The sequence below is a fragment of the Mesoplodon densirostris genome, chromosome 4 (genome assembly GCF_025265405.1).
Source record: "Mesoplodon densirostris isolate mMesDen1 chromosome 4, mMesDen1 primary haplotype, whole genome shotgun sequence".
NCBI lineage: Eukaryota > Metazoa > Chordata > Mammalia > Artiodactyla > Ziphiidae > Mesoplodon > Mesoplodon densirostris.
The window spans coordinates 164,712,939-164,732,619 of NC_082664.1; the positions used below are offsets into that span (position 1 = coordinate 164,712,939).

At 43.3% G+C, this 19,681-nt stretch overlaps 1 protein-coding gene across 3 annotated transcripts in view; it reads left to right on the plus strand.

Annotated features, from left to right (window-relative positions):
• The first annotated feature begins 2,123 nt into the window (after nt 1-2,123).
• The window catches only part of DHTKD1 (dehydrogenase E1 and transketolase domain containing 1), a 53,051-nt gene continuing 35,493 nt past the window's right edge, over nt 2,124-19,681 (plus strand). The window contains exons 1-4 of one of the 3 annotated variants that reach the window (XM_060095421.1): nt 2,124-2,377; nt 16,965-17,120; nt 18,500-18,711; nt 19,474-19,668. In XM_060095421.1, coding sequence (XP_059951404.1) covers nt 2,215-2,377; nt 16,965-17,120; nt 18,500-18,711; nt 19,474-19,668 — 726 coding nt within the window. In that variant the 5' untranslated portion in view covers nt 2,124-2,214. The remainder of the gene's footprint in view (nt 2,378-16,964; nt 17,121-18,499; nt 18,712-19,473; nt 19,669-19,681) is intronic. The other 2 variants (XM_060095422.1, XM_060095423.1) reach the window with 2 other exon arrangements.

Below are 19,681 nucleotides of genomic sequence, written 5' to 3' on the forward strand. Positions count from 1 at the left end.
AGTTAAAAATATATCTTAGGAATTGTTCCAATTCAAGGCATAATGAGCTGCTTCATTCTTTTTTATGACTCTATAGTAGTCTGCTGTAAGGAAGTAGTATAACGTATTTAATCTCTTATTTTTTGATATTTAGGATACAATCTTTTAAAATTTAAGTTATAGGCAACACAACAGTGAATATTCTTGTACACACATAATTGTGTTCGAGTGTGTGTATGAAAGTCTATCCTAGACTTTCAAATTCCTAGAAGCGGAATCATGGGGTTAAATGAAATGTGCATTTCTAATTTTGTAAGATATTGACAGTTTTCCCTCTATAGAGTTTGTACCATTTTACATTTCCACTAGCAATGTATAAGAGTGCCTATTTCTCATATATTTACCAAAACAGTGGGCCAGCAAACTTTTTGAAACATTATGAACTTTGCCAATCCACATCAAGAATTCTTATCCAAGGTCCACGGGCCTCAAGAAATTTATTCCAGAGACTTCCCTGGCAGTCCAGTGGTTAGGACTCTGTGCTTCCACTGCAGGGGGCACGTGTTGGATCCCTGGTAGGGGAACTAAGATCCTGCATGCTGCGAGGCCAAAAAAAAAAAAAAAAAGAGAGAGAAAAGAAAATAAATTGATTCCAATTTTTGCCTTCCACCCAAAGTCCCAACTTCAAATGTCAGTCAGTGAGACCACCAGTTCACCTACATGAGAATCCCCACTCCAGCTCTGCACTCTTCTACCCCTGGTACATTCAGTCCCCTGATCCAATCAACTTTTCAACATAAGCCTCTCTTCAACTTCTCCAGCCTGGACTGCATGGCTCAGTGCTATGAATTCTCCCTTGCCCCATCTCTCCATCATACCTGCCAGGCAAAAATCCATCCTTAGTTAATTTTAAATACAACTCCTGCCTACCCTGCACCTGCAAAAGGAGCTGAACATATCTGGACAAAAACTCACAATCACTCTGTCTTGTCTGAGTCAAGTCCGTAACCACAAGCCTCAGTGGGCTCTTGGCATCCCCCAAATCATGACATTTCCGGGTCTGTTCACTTTCCCATCCCACTGCTTCATACCTTTTTATCCCTTCCAGACGTCCTCCCATGTCTTTTCACTCCCACTTTCTGCTGTTCATCTTGCTTAATATTTCACCAAAAAAAAATTGAAGCAGAAAAGAACTTCATCATCGTTCCTTGATTAAATCTATCAGCCTATTGAAACAGATACGCTTATGCTCTGCCTTTCCTCCTTTTAAATTCTATGAAGTGCCCTTGCTCCTGTCCAAGGCTAACCTTGTCACTGTTGGAGATTGGAGGTCCCCTTCTCTGGGATATAAAGGGACATTGATCTCGTAATTACTTCCTTCTTTTTTACTGAAAGCTCTTTTAATCACGCAGTTATCCTGCATCTTACCTTTCCACTCCCATCTCTCAGTACACACCCAATTCGCCGGCCTCTTGGAATCACTTGCAATGCCTTGCAGCCTCTCCCAGGCTTCTGTGCTCATGCTTGCCCCTCTCCTTGGTGTGCCCCTCGCCTTGCACATCTACCTCACTCCACATGAAATCTTCCACGTCCACTTTCACTTTCTCTTCACTCCTATTCTATCGCTTTCGTACAGGCTCCTTCTCCTCTATTTTAGTCTTTCTCCCTCAATGTTTCTTACAAAAATGCAAATGGAGGGGGGATGTTGATTTTCTGGTTACTTTCTATGACCTTTCCTTCAAAACAAGTCCCTTGGTTTGAGTCCCAGCCACTTTTCATGCACCCTGTCGCTAATTTTTCCTTTCTGTAGGAGACTGCATCGTGTGTGTGAGGATGTGCTCTGGGGCTTCCAGGAGCGGGGTGGTGGGTGATCACTCCTGGTGGGAGACCGCAGCATATACAGGTATATCAAGGTTTATACCAGAAAGCCGGTAACGCTCTGCTCAACACTCCCCATTTTCCCAAATCCAGGGATACCCTCAGCCTCTAGGACCGCGCGAGTCCCAGCGGATCCCGGGGCGCGGCTTCGCTTTGAAGGCCGCTGATCTAGATTGGCTCCGAGGGCCGGTCCTGGCTAATCAGGACTGGGGGCGTTGTCTCGAAGGCGGGGCTTCCCCTCGCCTACCCCCTCCCTCCTCTCGCCTCCCACGCGGTGGGTTCCAGGAGCTACCTCCCTGTGGACGCGACCCCTAGATCTCCCGCAGAAGTCTCTGGGCCCGGGGGGCCTGGCGGGACATGGCCTTGGCCACTGTGGCAGCAGCAAGACTGGGCCTCGGCCGGGCCCCTCCGCTCCTCCTCCGTCGCGGCTACCAGACAGAGAGGGGTGTCTACGGCTACCCGCCGAGGAAGCCCGAGAGCCGGGAGCCCCAGGGCGGCCTGGCGCGCCCCCCAGGTCAAGGTTTGGGCCCGGGCGGTGGGCGTGGGGCCTGGGGAGGCAGGGGGCCTTCCTGCCTGTCCTGGGGTGGGGTGCTTTTGATAGTTGGGGCTTCTAGGGGCCTCAGTGTGCGAGTAGGAGTGTGGGGAGGAAGGTGAGGCGAGGGAGCAGAGGCGGACAGGCGTGCATATTGTCAGGGTCGGGGTCACGGAATGGTTTTGTGAGCTCTTGTCTTTTCCATTCCTTGGTCGTAAAACGTGTAAGAACTTAGCTCTTTGCGGAGTCGGGGCTGCAGGAAAAGAAAAGTTCTAAGATATCCCAGCTCCTGGAGTTCACCCAAGGATACATTTCCAGGGCCGTCTCCAAAGGTGGTGTGAGCCGGGACGTGTGGGGATCGCGACTGTGACTAGGGTGAAGAGGGCAGTTAGTAGATGGTCTTGGACCACAGCATGGTATTTATTATCCATTTGTCTCCTCTGTGTAGCCTCTTTAATTTCAGAGTTTAGAACTCTTTGCTGAATTTAGAAACGTGTTACTCAGGTTTTAATGTATCTAGGAGACACGAATATCAGTTTTTGGAAGCTCTGTTGCATCCTCATATGCTAGAGACTAATTTGGAGTATTTGGTGTATGCTCCAAAGTTATTGTATCTTTATTTATCCTCACAGAATAGAAGATGAACACAGATCGATTATTAGAGGAAGGTCATTTGGCATCTTTGATCCAGTTATTGGATTAACAATTAGGAGCCCCTTCATCATCTAAGCACCTGACCTTTGAGCAGTACATCACACACTGGAACCTCGATATTTTGCTTTTGATCTCAGGGGACATTTAGAATAAAACTGATTGTCCTTCTTGAGTCTAGCGGGTTTCTTTAGGGACAGGATTTTGGCCAGCTAGATTGCTAATCCCTTGAGAGTAAGACTATAGGTATCTTATTTCACTTGGCAAATTGAGTGCTCAGAATTTTACATGCCAATTGTCCTCAAACTGAAGCGTGCATTCAGATCACTCTGCATGATGTTAAAATGCTAGCTCCCAGGCCAGCCTCCCTCTCCCCTCCCCCAAACCCCACCCTAGTTCTCATTCAGTGGCCTGAGATGAGGTTCAGGAATTTGTATTTTTATGTCACTCTAGGTGATTCTCTAGCAGGACGTCCGTGGCCACTGTGGCCAAACACTGTGATAGTCGTAAGGGATGTATGTGTAAGATGTATTTGACAATCTCTTCTTCAATTAAGAACTTACTAGTGTGTGCTCAGTGTGCAATTATTGTGATCTTATTTGAGGTTTTCCCTCACTGCTGGGTCTCTGTTTGATTCCTATTAACAGCCTGGCAGTCGAGAATTAATCTTTGCCTGGGAAAAGTCTGGGCTGGTGGTTCTCAATGGCAAGACTGTATCCAAATCATCCAGGGAGCTTTGGGCTGGTGTGGTTTGAAAAAATATCTCTGGAGTTGATTTTATCTGTATATAATCTTCTCTCTTCCCTCATCACCAACTTGTGCCTCCCCACCCCTCCTAGCAATGAACTTGCTGTATTGTGGGATCCTTGGTGAACTTTGAAAGTTCAGTATGGAGTTAGAACTGCAGGCTAAGGGTACAATATTGTGTTGTACTGAGAGGATAGAGTAAAATCAACACTGAGAACTAGTTGTTTGTTGCAGTTGTGGGATCTGACTTAAGGAATTTTTTCCCTATATCTTTTTTTAATACTCTGAATAAAACTTAAAGGCAAGTGGGCCATTTTGTAACTTTCTTCAAAATTATCATTCCATGTAGATTTGTGACAGTTCTTTCTTTTTTTCTGTTTCAGAACTTATCACATCATTTTGTAAAAACTCTTTTTATAGATACTACTCCTACTAGGCTGTGTGGGAGAATGGGGAAGGAGATTGCATATAGCTCACGTCCACAGAGCTTGGTCACACGTCTATACATACCTGCAAGGGAGACTGGAAAGCATAGTCTTTACTCAGGGTGGCTACCTTCCAGTTAAAAATTATTTTGAGAGAGAAGAGGAAAATAGATGTCGGAAAATAATTAGTAATCACCACGCTCGGCCCCTTGGCCATTCAAATATCCTAAGCTTTTCTTCCCACACATAGAATGTACTCACTTCCTCCCTCCTCCATTCAATTCCTTAATCCAGCTCAAAGTCCATTATCTCTGGAGAATGTGCAGTCCTCTCCAGCAGGTCTGGCTGTGGCTCCTTGGAGTCTGGAATTTTATGAACTGCCATCCATCCTGAATATATACACATTCGATGTACAAAGACAACTCCCATCCACAAAAGGAAAGAATGAGGAATCTATAGCAGGCACTGGTTCAGACCAGTTATCAAGTCCTGTTGATAGGTATGATAGGTAGGAATGATAAAGCCCCTTGATGTGGCTGAGTGGTAAGTTCACTAGATTATCTGGCCCCTCAGCTCTGTCCCCGTCCCTTCCCCTGGTCTTGCCTTATGGGTTCTTCTTTAACCTGTATCTTCTGAGGGCATTGGGGAGTGTGCCCTCCTTGGGGGCTGCACACCTTTCATGGTCTACTTTATTTTGATAAAGTTAGGAGCCTGAGAGTTACTTTAGGTAGTCATCAATTACAGATTTTTTTTTTCTGGCCAGAGTTGGGATTTCTTTGGCAGTTCAGTTTTTTATTTTATTTATTTTTATTTTTTGAATTAATTTTTATTGGAGTGTGGTTGATTTACAATGTTGTGTTACTTTCTGCTGTACAGCAAAGTGAATCAGTTATACATACACATATATCCACTCTTTTTTAGATTCTTTTCCCATATACGTCACTACAGAGTATTGAGTAGAGTTCCCTGTGCTGTACAGCAGGTTCTTATTAGTTATCTTTTATATATAGTAGTGTATATATGTCAATCCCAATCTCCCAATTTATCCTCCCCCACCCCATTTCCCCCTTGGTAACCCTAGGTTTGTTTTCTACATCTGTGACTCTATTTCTGTTTTGTAAATAAGCTCATTTGTACCATTTTTTGAGATTTGGAGTTGGAATTTCTTTGGCAGTTCAGGTTTTTTAAAATTTTATTTATTTTATTTATTTATTTTTGGTTGCATTGGGTCTTCATTGCTGCGCATGGACCTTCTCTAGTTGCGGTGAGCGGGGGCTACTCTTCGTTGTGGTACGTGGTCTTCTCATTGCGGTGGCTTCTTTTGTTGTGGAGCACGGGCTCTAGGTGCACGGGCTTCAGTAGTTGTGGCTCACGGGCTCTAGAGTGCAGGCTCAGTAGTTGTGGCGCATGGGCTTAGTTGCTCCACGGCATGTGGGATCTTCCCGGACCAGGGCTCGAACCCGTGTCCCCTGCATTGGCAGGTGGATTCTTAACCACTGCGCCACCAGGGAAGCCCAGCAGTTCAGTTTCTTAAATAAAATTCCTAGGACTGCAGTCTTTTTGCTTTTTGCTTTTTGGCTTTTTGCTTCTAGTCATTCCACGAGCAAGTTGCCCACAGTCAAAAAGCTCATCCAGGCCTAGTTTTTAAGCCTGAAAACCCTGGTCTTTTATTTACTGCTTTTACCTACTCGACTCCCTAAATTTAATGGTTTTATTTTGAGACCATCTCAACTAATATGCTGTAGTGGGAAGGCAAAACCCTTTGTGTGATATTGAAGGCTCAGCTGGCTTTCATCGTCTAACAGATAATGCTTACTAGAAGGTACTTAAAAAGGGGTTTCGGGCTTCCCTGGTGGCACAGTGGTTGAGAGTCCACCTGCCGATGCAGGGGACACGGGTTCGTGCCCCGGTCCGGGAAGATCCCACATGCCGCGGAGCGGCTGGGCCCGTGAGCCATGGCTGCTGAGCCTGCGCGTCTGGAGCCTGTGCTCCGCAAGGGGAGAGGCCACAACAGTGAGAGGCCCGCGTACCGCAAGAAAAAAAAAAAAAAAAAAAAGGGGTTTCATCTTTTCTCCTATCTCCGGCTAAGACAGCCTCTTCAGAACTACCTTTACTAATTGCTTCTACTCTTCCAACCTTGGCTGGGTCTGCCCTCTAGGTACTGAGGCCACAGATGGAGAAAACCTCCCAGTAGTGGAGTGAATTTCCCTCCATCTCTTCTTGCTGATGAACTAGCTCCTCCTTGACCTCACCTTCCTTCTGGGGCTTTCCTGAAAGTGACAAGAAACAATGAACACAGACTACTGAGCTACAGGCTCCATGGGCATGCAGCCTGCCTTTCAAGATATCACAAGTGACAGTTTTACCAAATGTTTTGTCAGATAACATAACACTGCTTCAGCTTTCTAGTCTGAAATACCTGGGTCCTCGGTACCCACCACCTGACTGCTAAGCCAGTGTCATATACATTTTAGGTTATGTTATGGCAGCAACCCACCTCTGGTAGCAAATTCAATATTGGATAGGATGTGTTCAGGGGCTGTGCCAGAGACCTGGAATAACAGTGGGTTGAATAAGTAAGTAGAAGTCTGAGCTGGTATGATAGCTCTGCTCTGCAAAGCTGTAGAGGTTCAAGTTTCTTCTACATTGTTTCTTTGCCACCCTGTGGGTGTTGCTTTCAACTCTGGTCCAGGATCGCTCACCACTATAGCCACATACTGGCTAGCAAGAGGGAGGAAAAGGGGGAGGGGAAGAGAACACCATCCCTTTAAGGGTAAGACCCAGAAGTTGAAACATCACTTCTACTATCCTCTCATTGGCCAGAACATAGTCATATGGCCACCCTGGCTGCAGGGAAGGCTGGAAAGGGTATCCTTATTCTGGGTGGTCATATACTCAACTATCTGTACCATAAAAGAGAAGGGAAAATGGATGTTGGGAGTTATAATAGTCTCTGCTACAGATGTACTTTAAAAATCTGGGGCAAGCAACTTTTTCACCTTGTACTTCCTGTCACATTTTGAGCACTCTATTTCTCAAAGCCTTGCTTTCTTCATATTTTCACTAGTGAAAATTTTCACTATTTTCCTAGTCTAGGTGTTTAATTCTGGCCTGCTACCAAAAAAAAAGTTGAATTCAAGGGTTCTTAACCTGGGTCCATGGATCCCTATGAGAAGGTTTCAGGGGGTCTGTGTACTTTGCACAACTCTGTGTGTGTGTCTGTTTTCTAGGCCGAGGGCCCATAGCTTTCATCACATTCTCAAAGAGATCCATGACTTCAAAGAGGTAAAACTGCTAGTCTAGCTGGTATTATAATTTATAGCCTAGTTCCCTTCCAGCTTAGTCCAGTCTTTCTAAAACACTGGTTTAACTGAGTCACTTTCTTACTCAGGTCTCCAAAGGCTCTACTTTGCCTCTCAAAATAAAATCCAGGTTCTTTAGGTTGCTACTCAATGCCCTTCATGTTTCTTGACCTGTTCGAATTCTTTCTTACCTCTTTCCAACATAAATTCCCCCACTTTCCAAATCTCTTCTTCACTCTGTGCCTTTCCACTTCTTACTCACTCTCCACAGTCCAGCTCCATTCCCAAGTCCTCCGTGACATCTTTCCAGACAACTCCAGGCTATCCTAATCTGAATCCCCTTAACTCTCAGTATGGGGCCCACCCCTTGGACTGTATTAAACTTTTTCTAATTGTGTGCAGTTTTGTGCGGGGATTATCTTCTCATTTACATTGTAAGATCCTGCCTAGTAAAGACCTTGTCTTATATTCCTTTCAGCTCTACAGTTAACTAAATACATATTAAATGATTGATTCCTACTAAGAAGTGGAAATAGGGTTCTGTATATGCAATTTCTTTGTGACATTTAGTACATTTGAATTTTGCATGTACAACCATAACACCAAGAACTAAGAAAAGAAACACTTTATATATAGGGTAATATACTGTATTACCATGTTCTAGAAGAAGGAATAACTTTTTTTTGCTGATGAAGACAATTAAGATTCATTGGATTTTTCCTTAAATTCTGTTTAACTGTGTGCTTATGGTCTGTTCTGTTAATTTTAGGAGGCTGATGAGGCCAAGGACACAGTTTAATTGGCTTTAGTCTTTTTTTTTTTTCCGGCCTCGCTGTGCAGCATGCAGGATCTTAATTCCCCGACCAAGGATCAAACCCATGCCCCCTGCATTGGGAGGTGCCCACTGCATTGGGAGCACAGAGTCTGAAGCACTGGACTGCCAGCTAAGTCCCAGCTTTAGTCTTTTTCATAATGCCTACCAGTTGTCCTAAAGGGTACCATCTTTGTTGAGAGGAATGACTGAGTTAGTGGGATGGATCATGTACATTAACTTTTGGTATTGGCAAAATGAATCAAAGGACAAACCCTACTGAAAATGGACACAAGACATCCTCCCACATCCAAGGTGACATAGAGAAGTGGGAGGAGGTATGGTCAAAGTTACGGTGCCTCCCTCCTCCTCTTTGACCTTCATCAGCCTTCTTTCTTAATATGTTTATCTTGGCCAAATATCAATGCCTGCATAGGATGACTACCTCATTTACTAAGATTTTCACTGTAGTAAGTCTTTGAAGAGATATTGGATTTGCTTGTAGTAACCTTTTTGGATGGCAGCGGTTTCACTAGTTAAAATTTGACCTGTGATGAGTGTCCTTTGTAGCTGGCTATTAGTAAAACAGCTTGTACTTTAACCTCAGTTATTAAACTGAAGTTGTATACCTCAACTTCCAAGTAAACTTGAATTTATTTATCAACAATCCTAATTTAAAATGGAGGTGGGTTTCCATATACATTTTAGAATTATTTGTTCTAGTTCTGTGAAAAAAGCCATTGGTATTTTGATAGGAATTGCACTGAATCTGTAGATTGTCCTGGGAAGTATGGTCATTTTAACAATATTAATTCTTCCAGTCCAAGGCCATGGTATATCTTTCCATCTGTTTGTGTCATCTTCCATTTCTTTCATCAGTGTCTTATACTTTTCTGAGTAGATGTCTTTTACCTCCTTAGGTAGATTTATTCCTAGGTATTTTATTCTTTTTGGTATGGCACTAAATGGGGTTGTTTCCTTAATTGCGCTTTCTGATAGTTCGTTGTTAGTATATAGAAATGCAACAGCTTAGGACCAGTGATTCATAGGCATAAATTTCATTATGAAGGATTTGGGTTATTTAAAAATGGCAGAATTTAGAGACCATTAGGAGATGGGAGCTGTAAGATTCCAAACAGTGCTTAGTGGTTACTGATCTTGGTGATCAGCTTTAGTAGTTGAAGTGAAGTTGCAGGCATGTTGCATATTAGAAATAATAGGAGCCTTGGGAATTCCCTGGCAGTCTAGTTGTTAGGACTTGGCACTTTCACTGCTGGGGCCTGGGTTCGGTCCCGGGTCGGGGAACTAAGATCTCACAAGCAGCGTGGTGCGGACAAAAAAAAAAAAAAAAAAAGAAATAATAGAAGCCTTTACTGGAGGTATAGGAAAAACAGTTGGGGAAAATCTTATTGCATTAGAGATTTTCAAAAAAATTTTAGATGATTTTTTAAATGTTTCAATGACTTCTAGTTATCTCATCCTGTTTGCTGTAGGCCCTGGACTTTCCTTTTCAATTTTTGTTATGGTATAGTGGGTAAAACACTGGATTAAAATCAAGCACACCTGAGTACACATAGTTCAAATTCCAGCTTCTTCATTACCAGTGTCACCTTCTGCAAGTCACTTAACGTGTTTGGGCCTCAGTTAACTCTTCTGCAGATAAGGGCACCTATTTCAGGGCTGTTACAGGATTACATAAGACGACGTATGTGAAAAATCCAACACAATGTGTAGCACAAGTTAGTACTCACTAAATGGTCACTATCATTTATTATCAATCTGTGACTGTTGCTTACCTATCTCGGCAATGATTTAAGAAAGGAATCTCAAAGAAAAAAGGAAAGGACCATAACAAGTTTTCTATTTAAAGTTTGGTTTTTTGCAAGAAAGAACTATCTGGAAAAATTAATTTAGCTTATAAAGATATCATGTTTGAGATGGGAAGAGAAGATAGGATGTAAAATGAACTCAGCTGCACGGCCTAGGTATGAGTTTGTTGTACAGAATTCATAATAATGGTATTCTGGTACCAAGTCTTGCCTTTTGATATGGTTATCTATGAAGTTCCTAAGTTGAAGCTGGTGGCAGCTGTCTCTCTTTTTTCTATAAATTTCTGTTGTTTATTTATTTATTTATGTATTTGGCTGCGTTGGGTCTTTGTTGCTGTGCGCGGGCTTTCTCTAGTTGCGGCGTGCAGGCTTCTCATTGCAGTGGTTTCTCTTGTTGCGGAGCATGGGCTCTAGGGCGCGCGGGCTTCAGTAGCTGTGGTGTGCAGGCTCAGTAGTTGTGGCTCGTGGGCTCTAGAGCGCAGGCTCAGTAATTGGGGAGCACGGGCTTAGTTGTTCCTCGGCATGTGGGATCTTCCAGGACCAGGGATCGAACCCGTGTCCCCTGCATTGGCAGTTGGGTTCTTAACCACTGTGCCACCAGGGAAGTCCCCGTCTCATTTTAATAGGGCCTAAGAGGGGACTTCCCTGGCGGTCCAGTAGTTAAGACTGCACGCTTCCATTGCAAGGGACGTGGTTTCAGTCCCTGGTCAGGGAACTAAGATCCCACATGCCGCACGGCGTGGCCAAAAAAAAAAAAAAAAATAGGGCTTATGGGACTCCAAGTATGGAGTTCTCTTTCTTGGAGTCTTCAGTGTTTTTATAGATAGCCAATGTTCCCACTTGCTCTAAGCATATGCTGACTTGAATGCAAAGAGACTGTGGATTGGATCTAGATACTTTGGGGGGAGGCTGTTTATGACCAGATGATGAAAGAGAACTGTACTGACTTACAGTTGAAGTACTAAGTTTAGTTTAGGTTTTCTATCAGTGTACTTTATGCTGGCTAATATGAACACATTTCTTTCTGAAAATAAAATACTATTCAACACTATCCAGTGCCCCCACCGTGTTTGCTTACAGCAGAGACTAAAGTGATGGAGATACCCCTATCATAATGTTTTTTGTTTGTTTGTTTGTTTTGGCTGCACGGCACATGGGATCTTAGTTCCCTGACCAGGGATTGAACCTGCACCCCCTGCATTGTAAGCACAGAGTCTTAACCACTGGACCGCCAGGGAAGTCCCTCAAAATGTTTTTTTACTCTTGTTTTAGCTAAGGTTCTTTTGGTCACAAGCAGCAGAAACCAACTCTGGCTAGCTTAAGCAAAGAGGGGACTTTATTTGAAGGGTACAAGGGTATCTTCGAGAGCTGAAAAACGTTTCAAGTAATCAAGAAGGGAGTGAACCAAAGCTAACTCTGGGAATATTGGCAGAGGCTGTGTGTGGCCCAATAAGGCACAGCTGTTAAAGTACTTAGCTCCTGTGTCACCCATTATGTGTTGGGGGTTCTCAAGACCACCCCACATTTAGAGATTCTCCAGAAGGGACTCATGGCACTCAGTCTATAGTTGTACTCATGGCTAAGGTTTATTGCAGTGATGTGATAAGGACGCACAGCGGGACCATAATGGAAAAGGCACAGGAAGAGTCTGGAGGACCTTTGTGCAGGCTTCCTTCTGCGTTCTCCCATGAGGCGTCACACGGAATGCACTCCTCTTCAAGAAACACAGCAACATGTGTGCAATGTTCCTGCACAGGGAATCCTATTAGAGACTCGGCACCCAGGGTTTTTATTGGGAGAGGTTCGTATAAGCACCCTCTGCATGTGCCAAAATCCCAGACTCCAAGAAGGAAAGCAGGTGTTCAGCCTAAACTACCTTGTTCTCCCAAACAGTCGAGGCACAGTGCATCACCCTTATCAGTTAGGGACAGGTGAGGCCATTCCTGAAATTCAGGTTCCCAGGCAGCAACCAAGAGCATAAACCTTGCAAGCAGGCTTTTCTAAGGATAGCAGTCTCACGCTCACTCTTCTCATATCTCTTAATTCCAAGTCTCAAATTCTGGGAAGATTGAATCTCACCCACCTTGACTCAGGTGTCTTTGGAATCCATTGACTCTTTGGGAGGCAAAGTGGAGCAATAGAGACATGGCCCTGGAACCCACCCTCTGGGATGGGAGGGTACAGTTCTCAGAAGAGAAGGACCCAAAGTGATCAGGAGGGATCCACTGCAGCCCTCATACGGCATGTTTGAGGGCTCTGGAAACCTTTGATCAGGAGGGTTCTGTGATGCCATTACAACACAGTGAATTTCAGGACTTCATTCATTCAAGTAATAACAAATATCTCTTGAGCATCTACTATGTGCCATTCTCCTGAGTCAGAAGCACGCCTCCAGTATTTTCCATTTTATTTGGAAGAAGAGCGTATATATCTGCTACTGTCGTTTGCCCTATTCTCTCTGGCTTCTTAGGAATTTAAACATCCAATTAAATTCCTCTGAACTTTCATAGATATCGTGAGCACTGAGTCATTTGGTCAGTATTATGCCTCAGGTGAAGGGATTCATTTTTCTCTTACAGTAATCCTTTGATTTATACAGTAACAGGGAGTTTTTTTGTGAAGAAGATATGTATTCTATTGCTGTGATCACATCCATTTAAATCTTTTAATTTCATTAAAGTAATCCAGCTGAAGCAATTTTATCCAATGCATTTGACACTGAAACTTGGTCAGTTAATTTAACAAAAAATCATTAAATCAAGGATTATCACAATGAAATGAGAGATGCTTTACGTATTTTAACTCAAGTATGTTTATTTTTGGTTTTGTATATGCAAATCTTTAAAGTGAAGAGCACTTATGAAAGCAATCTGAATGCGGAATCTCCTAGATTTTTATAATGTCTCCCCTAATGTTTACTTTTCCCCATAGCAGCAGCCTTAGGAACAAATATAATTTACTCTTACAAGCATATAGTCAACTGGTGAGGACAGTGGAGAGAATCTGATCATCAGAAGCTTTCAGGGTGTATTTAACTCAGTTAAGTGGATACAATTTAAAGAGCTCTGGGAATTTCCTGGAGGTCCAGAGATTAGGACTGGGTGCTTTCACTGCCTTGGGCCTGGGTTTGATTCCTGGTTGGGGAACTAAGATCCCATAAGCCTCATGGCGTGGCCAAAAATAAATAAATAAATAAAGAGCTCTACTGGGCATGTTCATTACAGAAAACTTAGAAACTATGGTAAGCAAGAAAAAAATCTGGAATTTTTTTTTTTTTTTGGCTGCGTTGGGTCTGCGTTGCTGTGTGTGGGCTTTCTCTCTAGCTGCGGCGAGCCGGGGCTACTCTTTGTTGTGGTGCACGGGCTTCTCAGTGCAGTGGCTTCTCTTGCTGTGGAGTATGGGCTCTAGGCTTAAGAGCTTCAGTAGTTGTGGCTCGAGGGCTCTAGAGCACAGGCTCAGTAGTTGTGCCGCACGGGCTTAGTTGCTCTGCGGCATGTGGGATCTTCCCGGACCAGGGCTCAAACCCATGTCCCCTGTATTGGCAGGCGGATTCTTAACCACTGCGCCACCAGGGAAGTCCCAAAATTAGGAATTTTGACATAGGATCATCACTAAGTTTTTGGTCTATTTCCTTTATATATGTGGAATATATACATGCAAATGCAGAGACATATATGAAGCATATAGATACTAATATGCTAGATATACTATATAATTAAATATATATTATACACACATTTTAACAAAAATCAGGCTTATGCTATATATAGTGTCTTTTAGTCTTTTTTCATCTAAACAAACTGACGCTTTTCCAGTAAACATTCTCCTACAGCATTATCTTGTGATGACTTTTGGCCAGTGGGGATTAGTTATCAACACTGTGGCATGTCCCTCAGAGGACCAGGGGTTTGTAGAGAGTTAGAGGACTAACTACAGGGAAATGTCAGTGAGGAATGAGGAGGCATTGACTCCACCTTCAGTACTGGAGGGATGTGTGTGTGGGTGATGAGTAACTTCACCTTCCACTGGTGTCCTCAGGGGAAAGCAGATTCCCGTGACGACAGGAGTATAAGCAATTGTTTAGGGAAGAGGTGAAGAAGGTAGGGAGATCTGTTAAGCATGGAACAGAATTCCAGAGGTCATAATGGAAGGATCTGGGAGACAGAGAGGGAAGAGATATGGGACTGGGTCTGGTAGAAGAAACCAGATCAGTGAAATGAGGGTCTGAGAGAAAATAGATGGTCAGGATGGGTGGAGGATGTGCCCCAAGGTGGGAGGGGAATAGTCCTCTCTCTCTGGCTCTTCCAGAATAGTAGGTGCCACATGTTCTTTGGGGTGAGCAGCATCCTTTTGTCCCAACTCCCCCATCAGTGTTCTAGAGTATCATTAAAAACTTGGCTTTTCAGTTAGAAATTGAAGCAGTGATCCCTGAGCTGATGTGGTTCACTAAAGAGAATGTTTTCAAAAGAGAGCTCGTAGAAGACTTCCCTGGTGGTCCAGTGGTTAAGACTCCGCGCTTCCATTGCAGGGGGCGTAGGTTCAATCCCTGGTCAGGGAACTAAGATCCCACGTGCTGTGTGGCATGGCCAAAAGTTTATAAAAAATAAAGCATTAAAAAAAAGAGGACTAGTAGATTGTGGTGCGAATGGTGATGATAACCCTATATATTTACCATTGGACTTACCCCACTAAGGATGTAGTTTTGCAGATGATATTGGAAGTCGTGGATGAGATCACCTAGAGAGAAAGTAGATTGAGAAGAAGACCCTGGGCAGACCTGGGGAGAACCAATATTTTAGAGGTGGACAAAGAGGAGGATCCCCTAACCCCCTTCTCGCCCAGCAAAAGTGATTGAGGTTGAGTAGCCAGCGAGTTAGGAGGAAACCCAGGATCTTGCAATGCCAGAGAGCCCAGGGAAGCAACTGTCTTTAAGGAGGAGTGGCCAACAGGGACAATGCTTTAGACAAATATATCTATCTATATTTTAGCCAGAAATATGAAAGTGTCCTACTTCATAACCAGAATAGAGACTATAGCAAAATTATATATGACTCCTCCAGCTTGAAATCAGTTCATTTACTGGGATTGTTTGATGAGTTTATTAGACATAGTGTGGATCCCCTTAACTGCTGGATTTGTGCCAACACATCCTACATATTCGTATGAATATTGAATGCATGTTCAACACACCTCAGTTCTTTCCTCTAAGCCTGTGACAAGAGATACGCTGTGCAGTACGCTGAATACAAACCCCAGCACATAAACATGTAGCTCTGAAATCATTGTATGGCAACACACATTCATAAAACGGTCATTAAGTATTTCAAAATATGCTAACAATTTTCTTTGGGTTCTGAGAATAAAAATGCAAATTTTGTAATGTACAGAAAATGTGTGCCCTTCATAGTGGATTTGCTCATCTTCAGAGATTTGTGCTTGATTTGTATAATACGACCTTGAAGGTTAATCGACTGGGGGCTTGAAGGATTTTCTTCCAAATTTTAGAAGGGCTTTCCTGTGGGAAAGGGAAGAAAAGCAGCTTCTGGCTCAATATAAAATCATCTAAGATAGAATTGGATTCATTGAAAGATAATGATTCCCCCTTGAGTAGAGACTGGGGAATTACTCATTTAAGCCTGTACAAACGGGATTTAAAATTTTTTTTCATTATTGGAGTAACAAGATAATTTCTAAGGTCTTTTCCTACTGTACGATTTCATGAGTGTATGTACCTGGGGTCTTTAAGAAATAAGGAAGGCTGGGACTTCCCTGGTAGTGCACTGGTTAAGAATCCGCCTGCCAATGCAGGGGACACGGGTTCTAGCCCTGGTCCGGGAAGTTCCCACATGCCACAGAGCAACTAAGCCTGTACGCCACAACTACTGAGCCTGCGAGCCGCAACTACTGAGCCCGCCTGCCACAACTACTGAAGCCCGCGCACCTAGCGCCCGTGCTCTGCAACAAGAGAAGCCATGGAAGTGAGAAGCCCGCGCACCCCAACGAAGAGTAGACCCCGCTCGCCGCAACTAGAGAAAGCCCGCGCACAGCAACGCAGACCCGATGCAGCCAAAAATAAAATAAATAAATGTATTAAAAAAAGAAATAAAATAAGGAAGGAAATGTAACATTGATTTTGTAGTTCAAATTGTCTGTATTTCTAATGTATGATATAAAAAATCTCAAATAATAATTAAGAGGACGATAATTATCCATAATCTCAGCATTTTAACAGTTATTTTCAATTTGGGGTGTTTCCTTTTAATATCTATCCTCGTGCGTAATTAGTTTCACAAATGTGCACTTATAGTTCTGTTTCCTTTTTGTATTTTTCAGTGACTTTTGCTCTCAGGAGATAAATTTAAGGAAATAAGTGTGTTTTCCTGGAGTCTGTTAGTTTTTTTTTTTTTTTTTTTTGGTTTTTTTTTTGGTTTTTTTTTTTGCGGTATGCGGGCCTCTCACTGTTGTGGCCTCCCCCGTTGCGGAGCACAGGCTCCGGACGCGCAGGCTCCGGACGCGCAGGCTCAGCGGCCATGGCTCACGGGCCCAGCCGCTCCGCGGCATATGGGATCCTCCCAGACCGGGGCACGAACCCGTATCCCCTGCATCGGCAGGCGGACTCTCAACCACTTGCGCCACCAGGGAGGCCCGTCTGTTAGTTTTTAATCCTGAAAACCACTGGCAGCTGTGGTGGGTGGGAGCCGTGTGTTTAAAACTGTCCAAGGCCACAGAGGCTTCTTTGAAAAACTGATTTTGCAGCTTGTGGGCATTTCCTAAACTATATTGTTCTATTGTTTTTTTCCCCTGAATTAGTGGACCATGCCCTTGCCAGGTTGGTGACGGTGTATTGTGAGCATGGCCATAAAGCTGCCAAAATCAACCCACTCTTCACTGGCCAAGCCCTGCAGGAGAACGTGCCTGAAATCCAAGCCCTTGTGCAGACCCTGCAGGGACCCTTTAATACTGCAGGTAAAGCCCATCAGCAATGGACTATCCACGTGACAGTTAACTGCCAGTGAGGTGGGGCTCCTTTCTCTGTTCTTAAAGGACCCACATGCCCGCTGGAGCTGAGGCTTCCACGGGTGTGAGGAGACAGTGAGGGGCACATTCGAACACTGTCTGGGAGGAGCAGTGTTGGGGTTCTAGAATGGTCTTCTGATAGGGCCCGTTTCCTCTGTATTCAAATCATATATACAACGGCCAAAGGATACATGAAAAGGTGCTCAACATCACTAAGCATCAGGGAAATGCAAATCAAACCACAATGAGCTATCACCTCACACCTGTTACAATGGCTGTTGTCAAAAAAAAAAACCCCAAAGATGGATAAACAACACGGTCCTACTGTCAAGCACAGGGAACTATATTCAATATCCTGTGATAAACCATAATGGAAAAGAAAATGAAAAAGAATGTATATATATGTATAACTGAATCACTTTGCTGTACAGCAGAAATTAACACATTGTAAATCAACTATACTTCAATTAAAAAAAAAACAAAGCCAAAGATACAAGTGTCGGCGAGGATGTAGAGAAAAAGGAACTCTTGTGCACTGTTGGTAGGAATGCAAGTTGGTGCAGCCACTATGGAAAACAGTATGGAAGATCCTCAAAAAATTAAAAATAGAACTACCATATGATCCAGCAATTCCATGTCTGGGTATAAATCTAAAGGAATTGAAATCACTATCTTAAAGAGATATCTGCAATCCCATGATCATCACAGCTTTGCTCAATCAGTATCAAAGATCTAATGTTTATTGTAAGAAACCATACACAATATAAAGAAAATGTTGGTTTGTTAAATTCATATTGTAGGCTTAGGCAAATGACTGATAATTGATTTGGTGCTGGGCCAATCACGTACTACAAACCTTTCTTTTCTCTGGCTGAGCTTCAGGGAGATTTCCTTTTACCTTAGAATACTGCATTGCTATCAATATTAATTCACATTAAGACCAACTGTGCAATAATAGGCATTGCTTTATAGATATTAATAAGACTTGAACGTTTTGGTAGATAGATATTTCAGATAAAGGTAGTACATATGATTTGTAGCTATAAAGCAGATGAAAGGTAGGTTCACAATTTAGTAAATGACTATAGAATCAAAATTTGGCATAATGCCTCATGGCTCTGTTCGAGAGAAGGAAGATTTTTATTCCCTCTCCTTTTAGTACCTTATGACCTTTGATCATATTTTTAGTTTTGCCTTTAGAAAAATCTAGATAACCCAAGTTACTTGGAATGAAATGCTCTGAATTTAAATAAGGATCTTGATATGTTCTATAATTAGTTACATGGTTGATTATTCTTTAAAACGATCCCTTTGATTCCATTTCATAGGATTACTGAACATGGGGAAGGAGGAGGCTTCTCTCGAGGAAGTGGTAGCCTATCTCAACCAGATCTACTGTGGGCAGATTTCTATTGAAACCTCCCAACTTCAGAGCCAGGAGGAGAAAGAATGGTTTGCCAAGCGGTTTGAGGAACTGAAAAAGGAGGCATTTACCACAGAAGAGCGAAAACATCTGTCAAAACTAATGCTAGAATCTCAGGTATAAAAGTAGCAGCTAATATCAAAGAAATAGGCTGACTCATTTTCTACAAAGACATATAAATATTGAAGAGGGAGTTAAGACAGGAACTCTCTGAATGTAGCCCCATTTACCCCATGGCCTCAACACAAGGGGCAGTGTAACACATACCGCTTTATTCTAAGTAGAAAAAAGTAGATCACCAAACAACAGAACTATTGGGTCTTCTCGGAGTCAATATGTTTTATGTATTTGTCTATTCCCTCTATAGAAGCCTGCAAAATCCTTATGATCTTATTTCTCTTTTTATTACCTGAAGTGATAGAAAAAAAGGAACTGTATGTGGAGGAGGCTCTCAATACAGATTAATGGGATTGAATGTCTGTCAGGGCTGTGATCAGGACTCGGGCATATCAAGATGACAAGAAACCTGTTCCCAATAATGTGGGTGGTTGGCTAGTTTGCAGCCCAGATGAAATGCTATTGTAGAGCCCTGTACTAAAACTCAAGTCATGGAAAAGGCCCGGCATTCTGAGGGGATTCCTGTTGGGGTGAGTTCTTCTACCACTCAGGTTGTTTTCTCTGCGTCCCTGCTGCTGTCTGATGTCCTCGGCAGGGCTTTCCTGCCTGGCTGTGGGTGACTTCTGTGCATCTCTGCGGTCTGTAGTGAAGGAACCCTGTTGCAGCTGCTTGAAGTAGTGTGGGGTCTTCTTAAACGTGTTTGACTTTGACCCAAGTAGTTAGCTGTCCTGTAACTAACGCGTCTCATGTGGTGTTCCATAGGAGCTTGACCACTTTTTGGCCACCAAGTTTGCCACAGTGAAGCGATACGGAGGCGAAGGAGCTGAAAGCATGATGGGCTTTTTCTACGAGCTGCTGAAAATGGCGGCCTACAGCGGGGTAACTGATGTCATTATTGGGATGCCACATAGAGGGAGGCTGAACTTATTGACAGGCCTTCTGCAGTTCCCTCCAGAGGTAAAAGACTTTC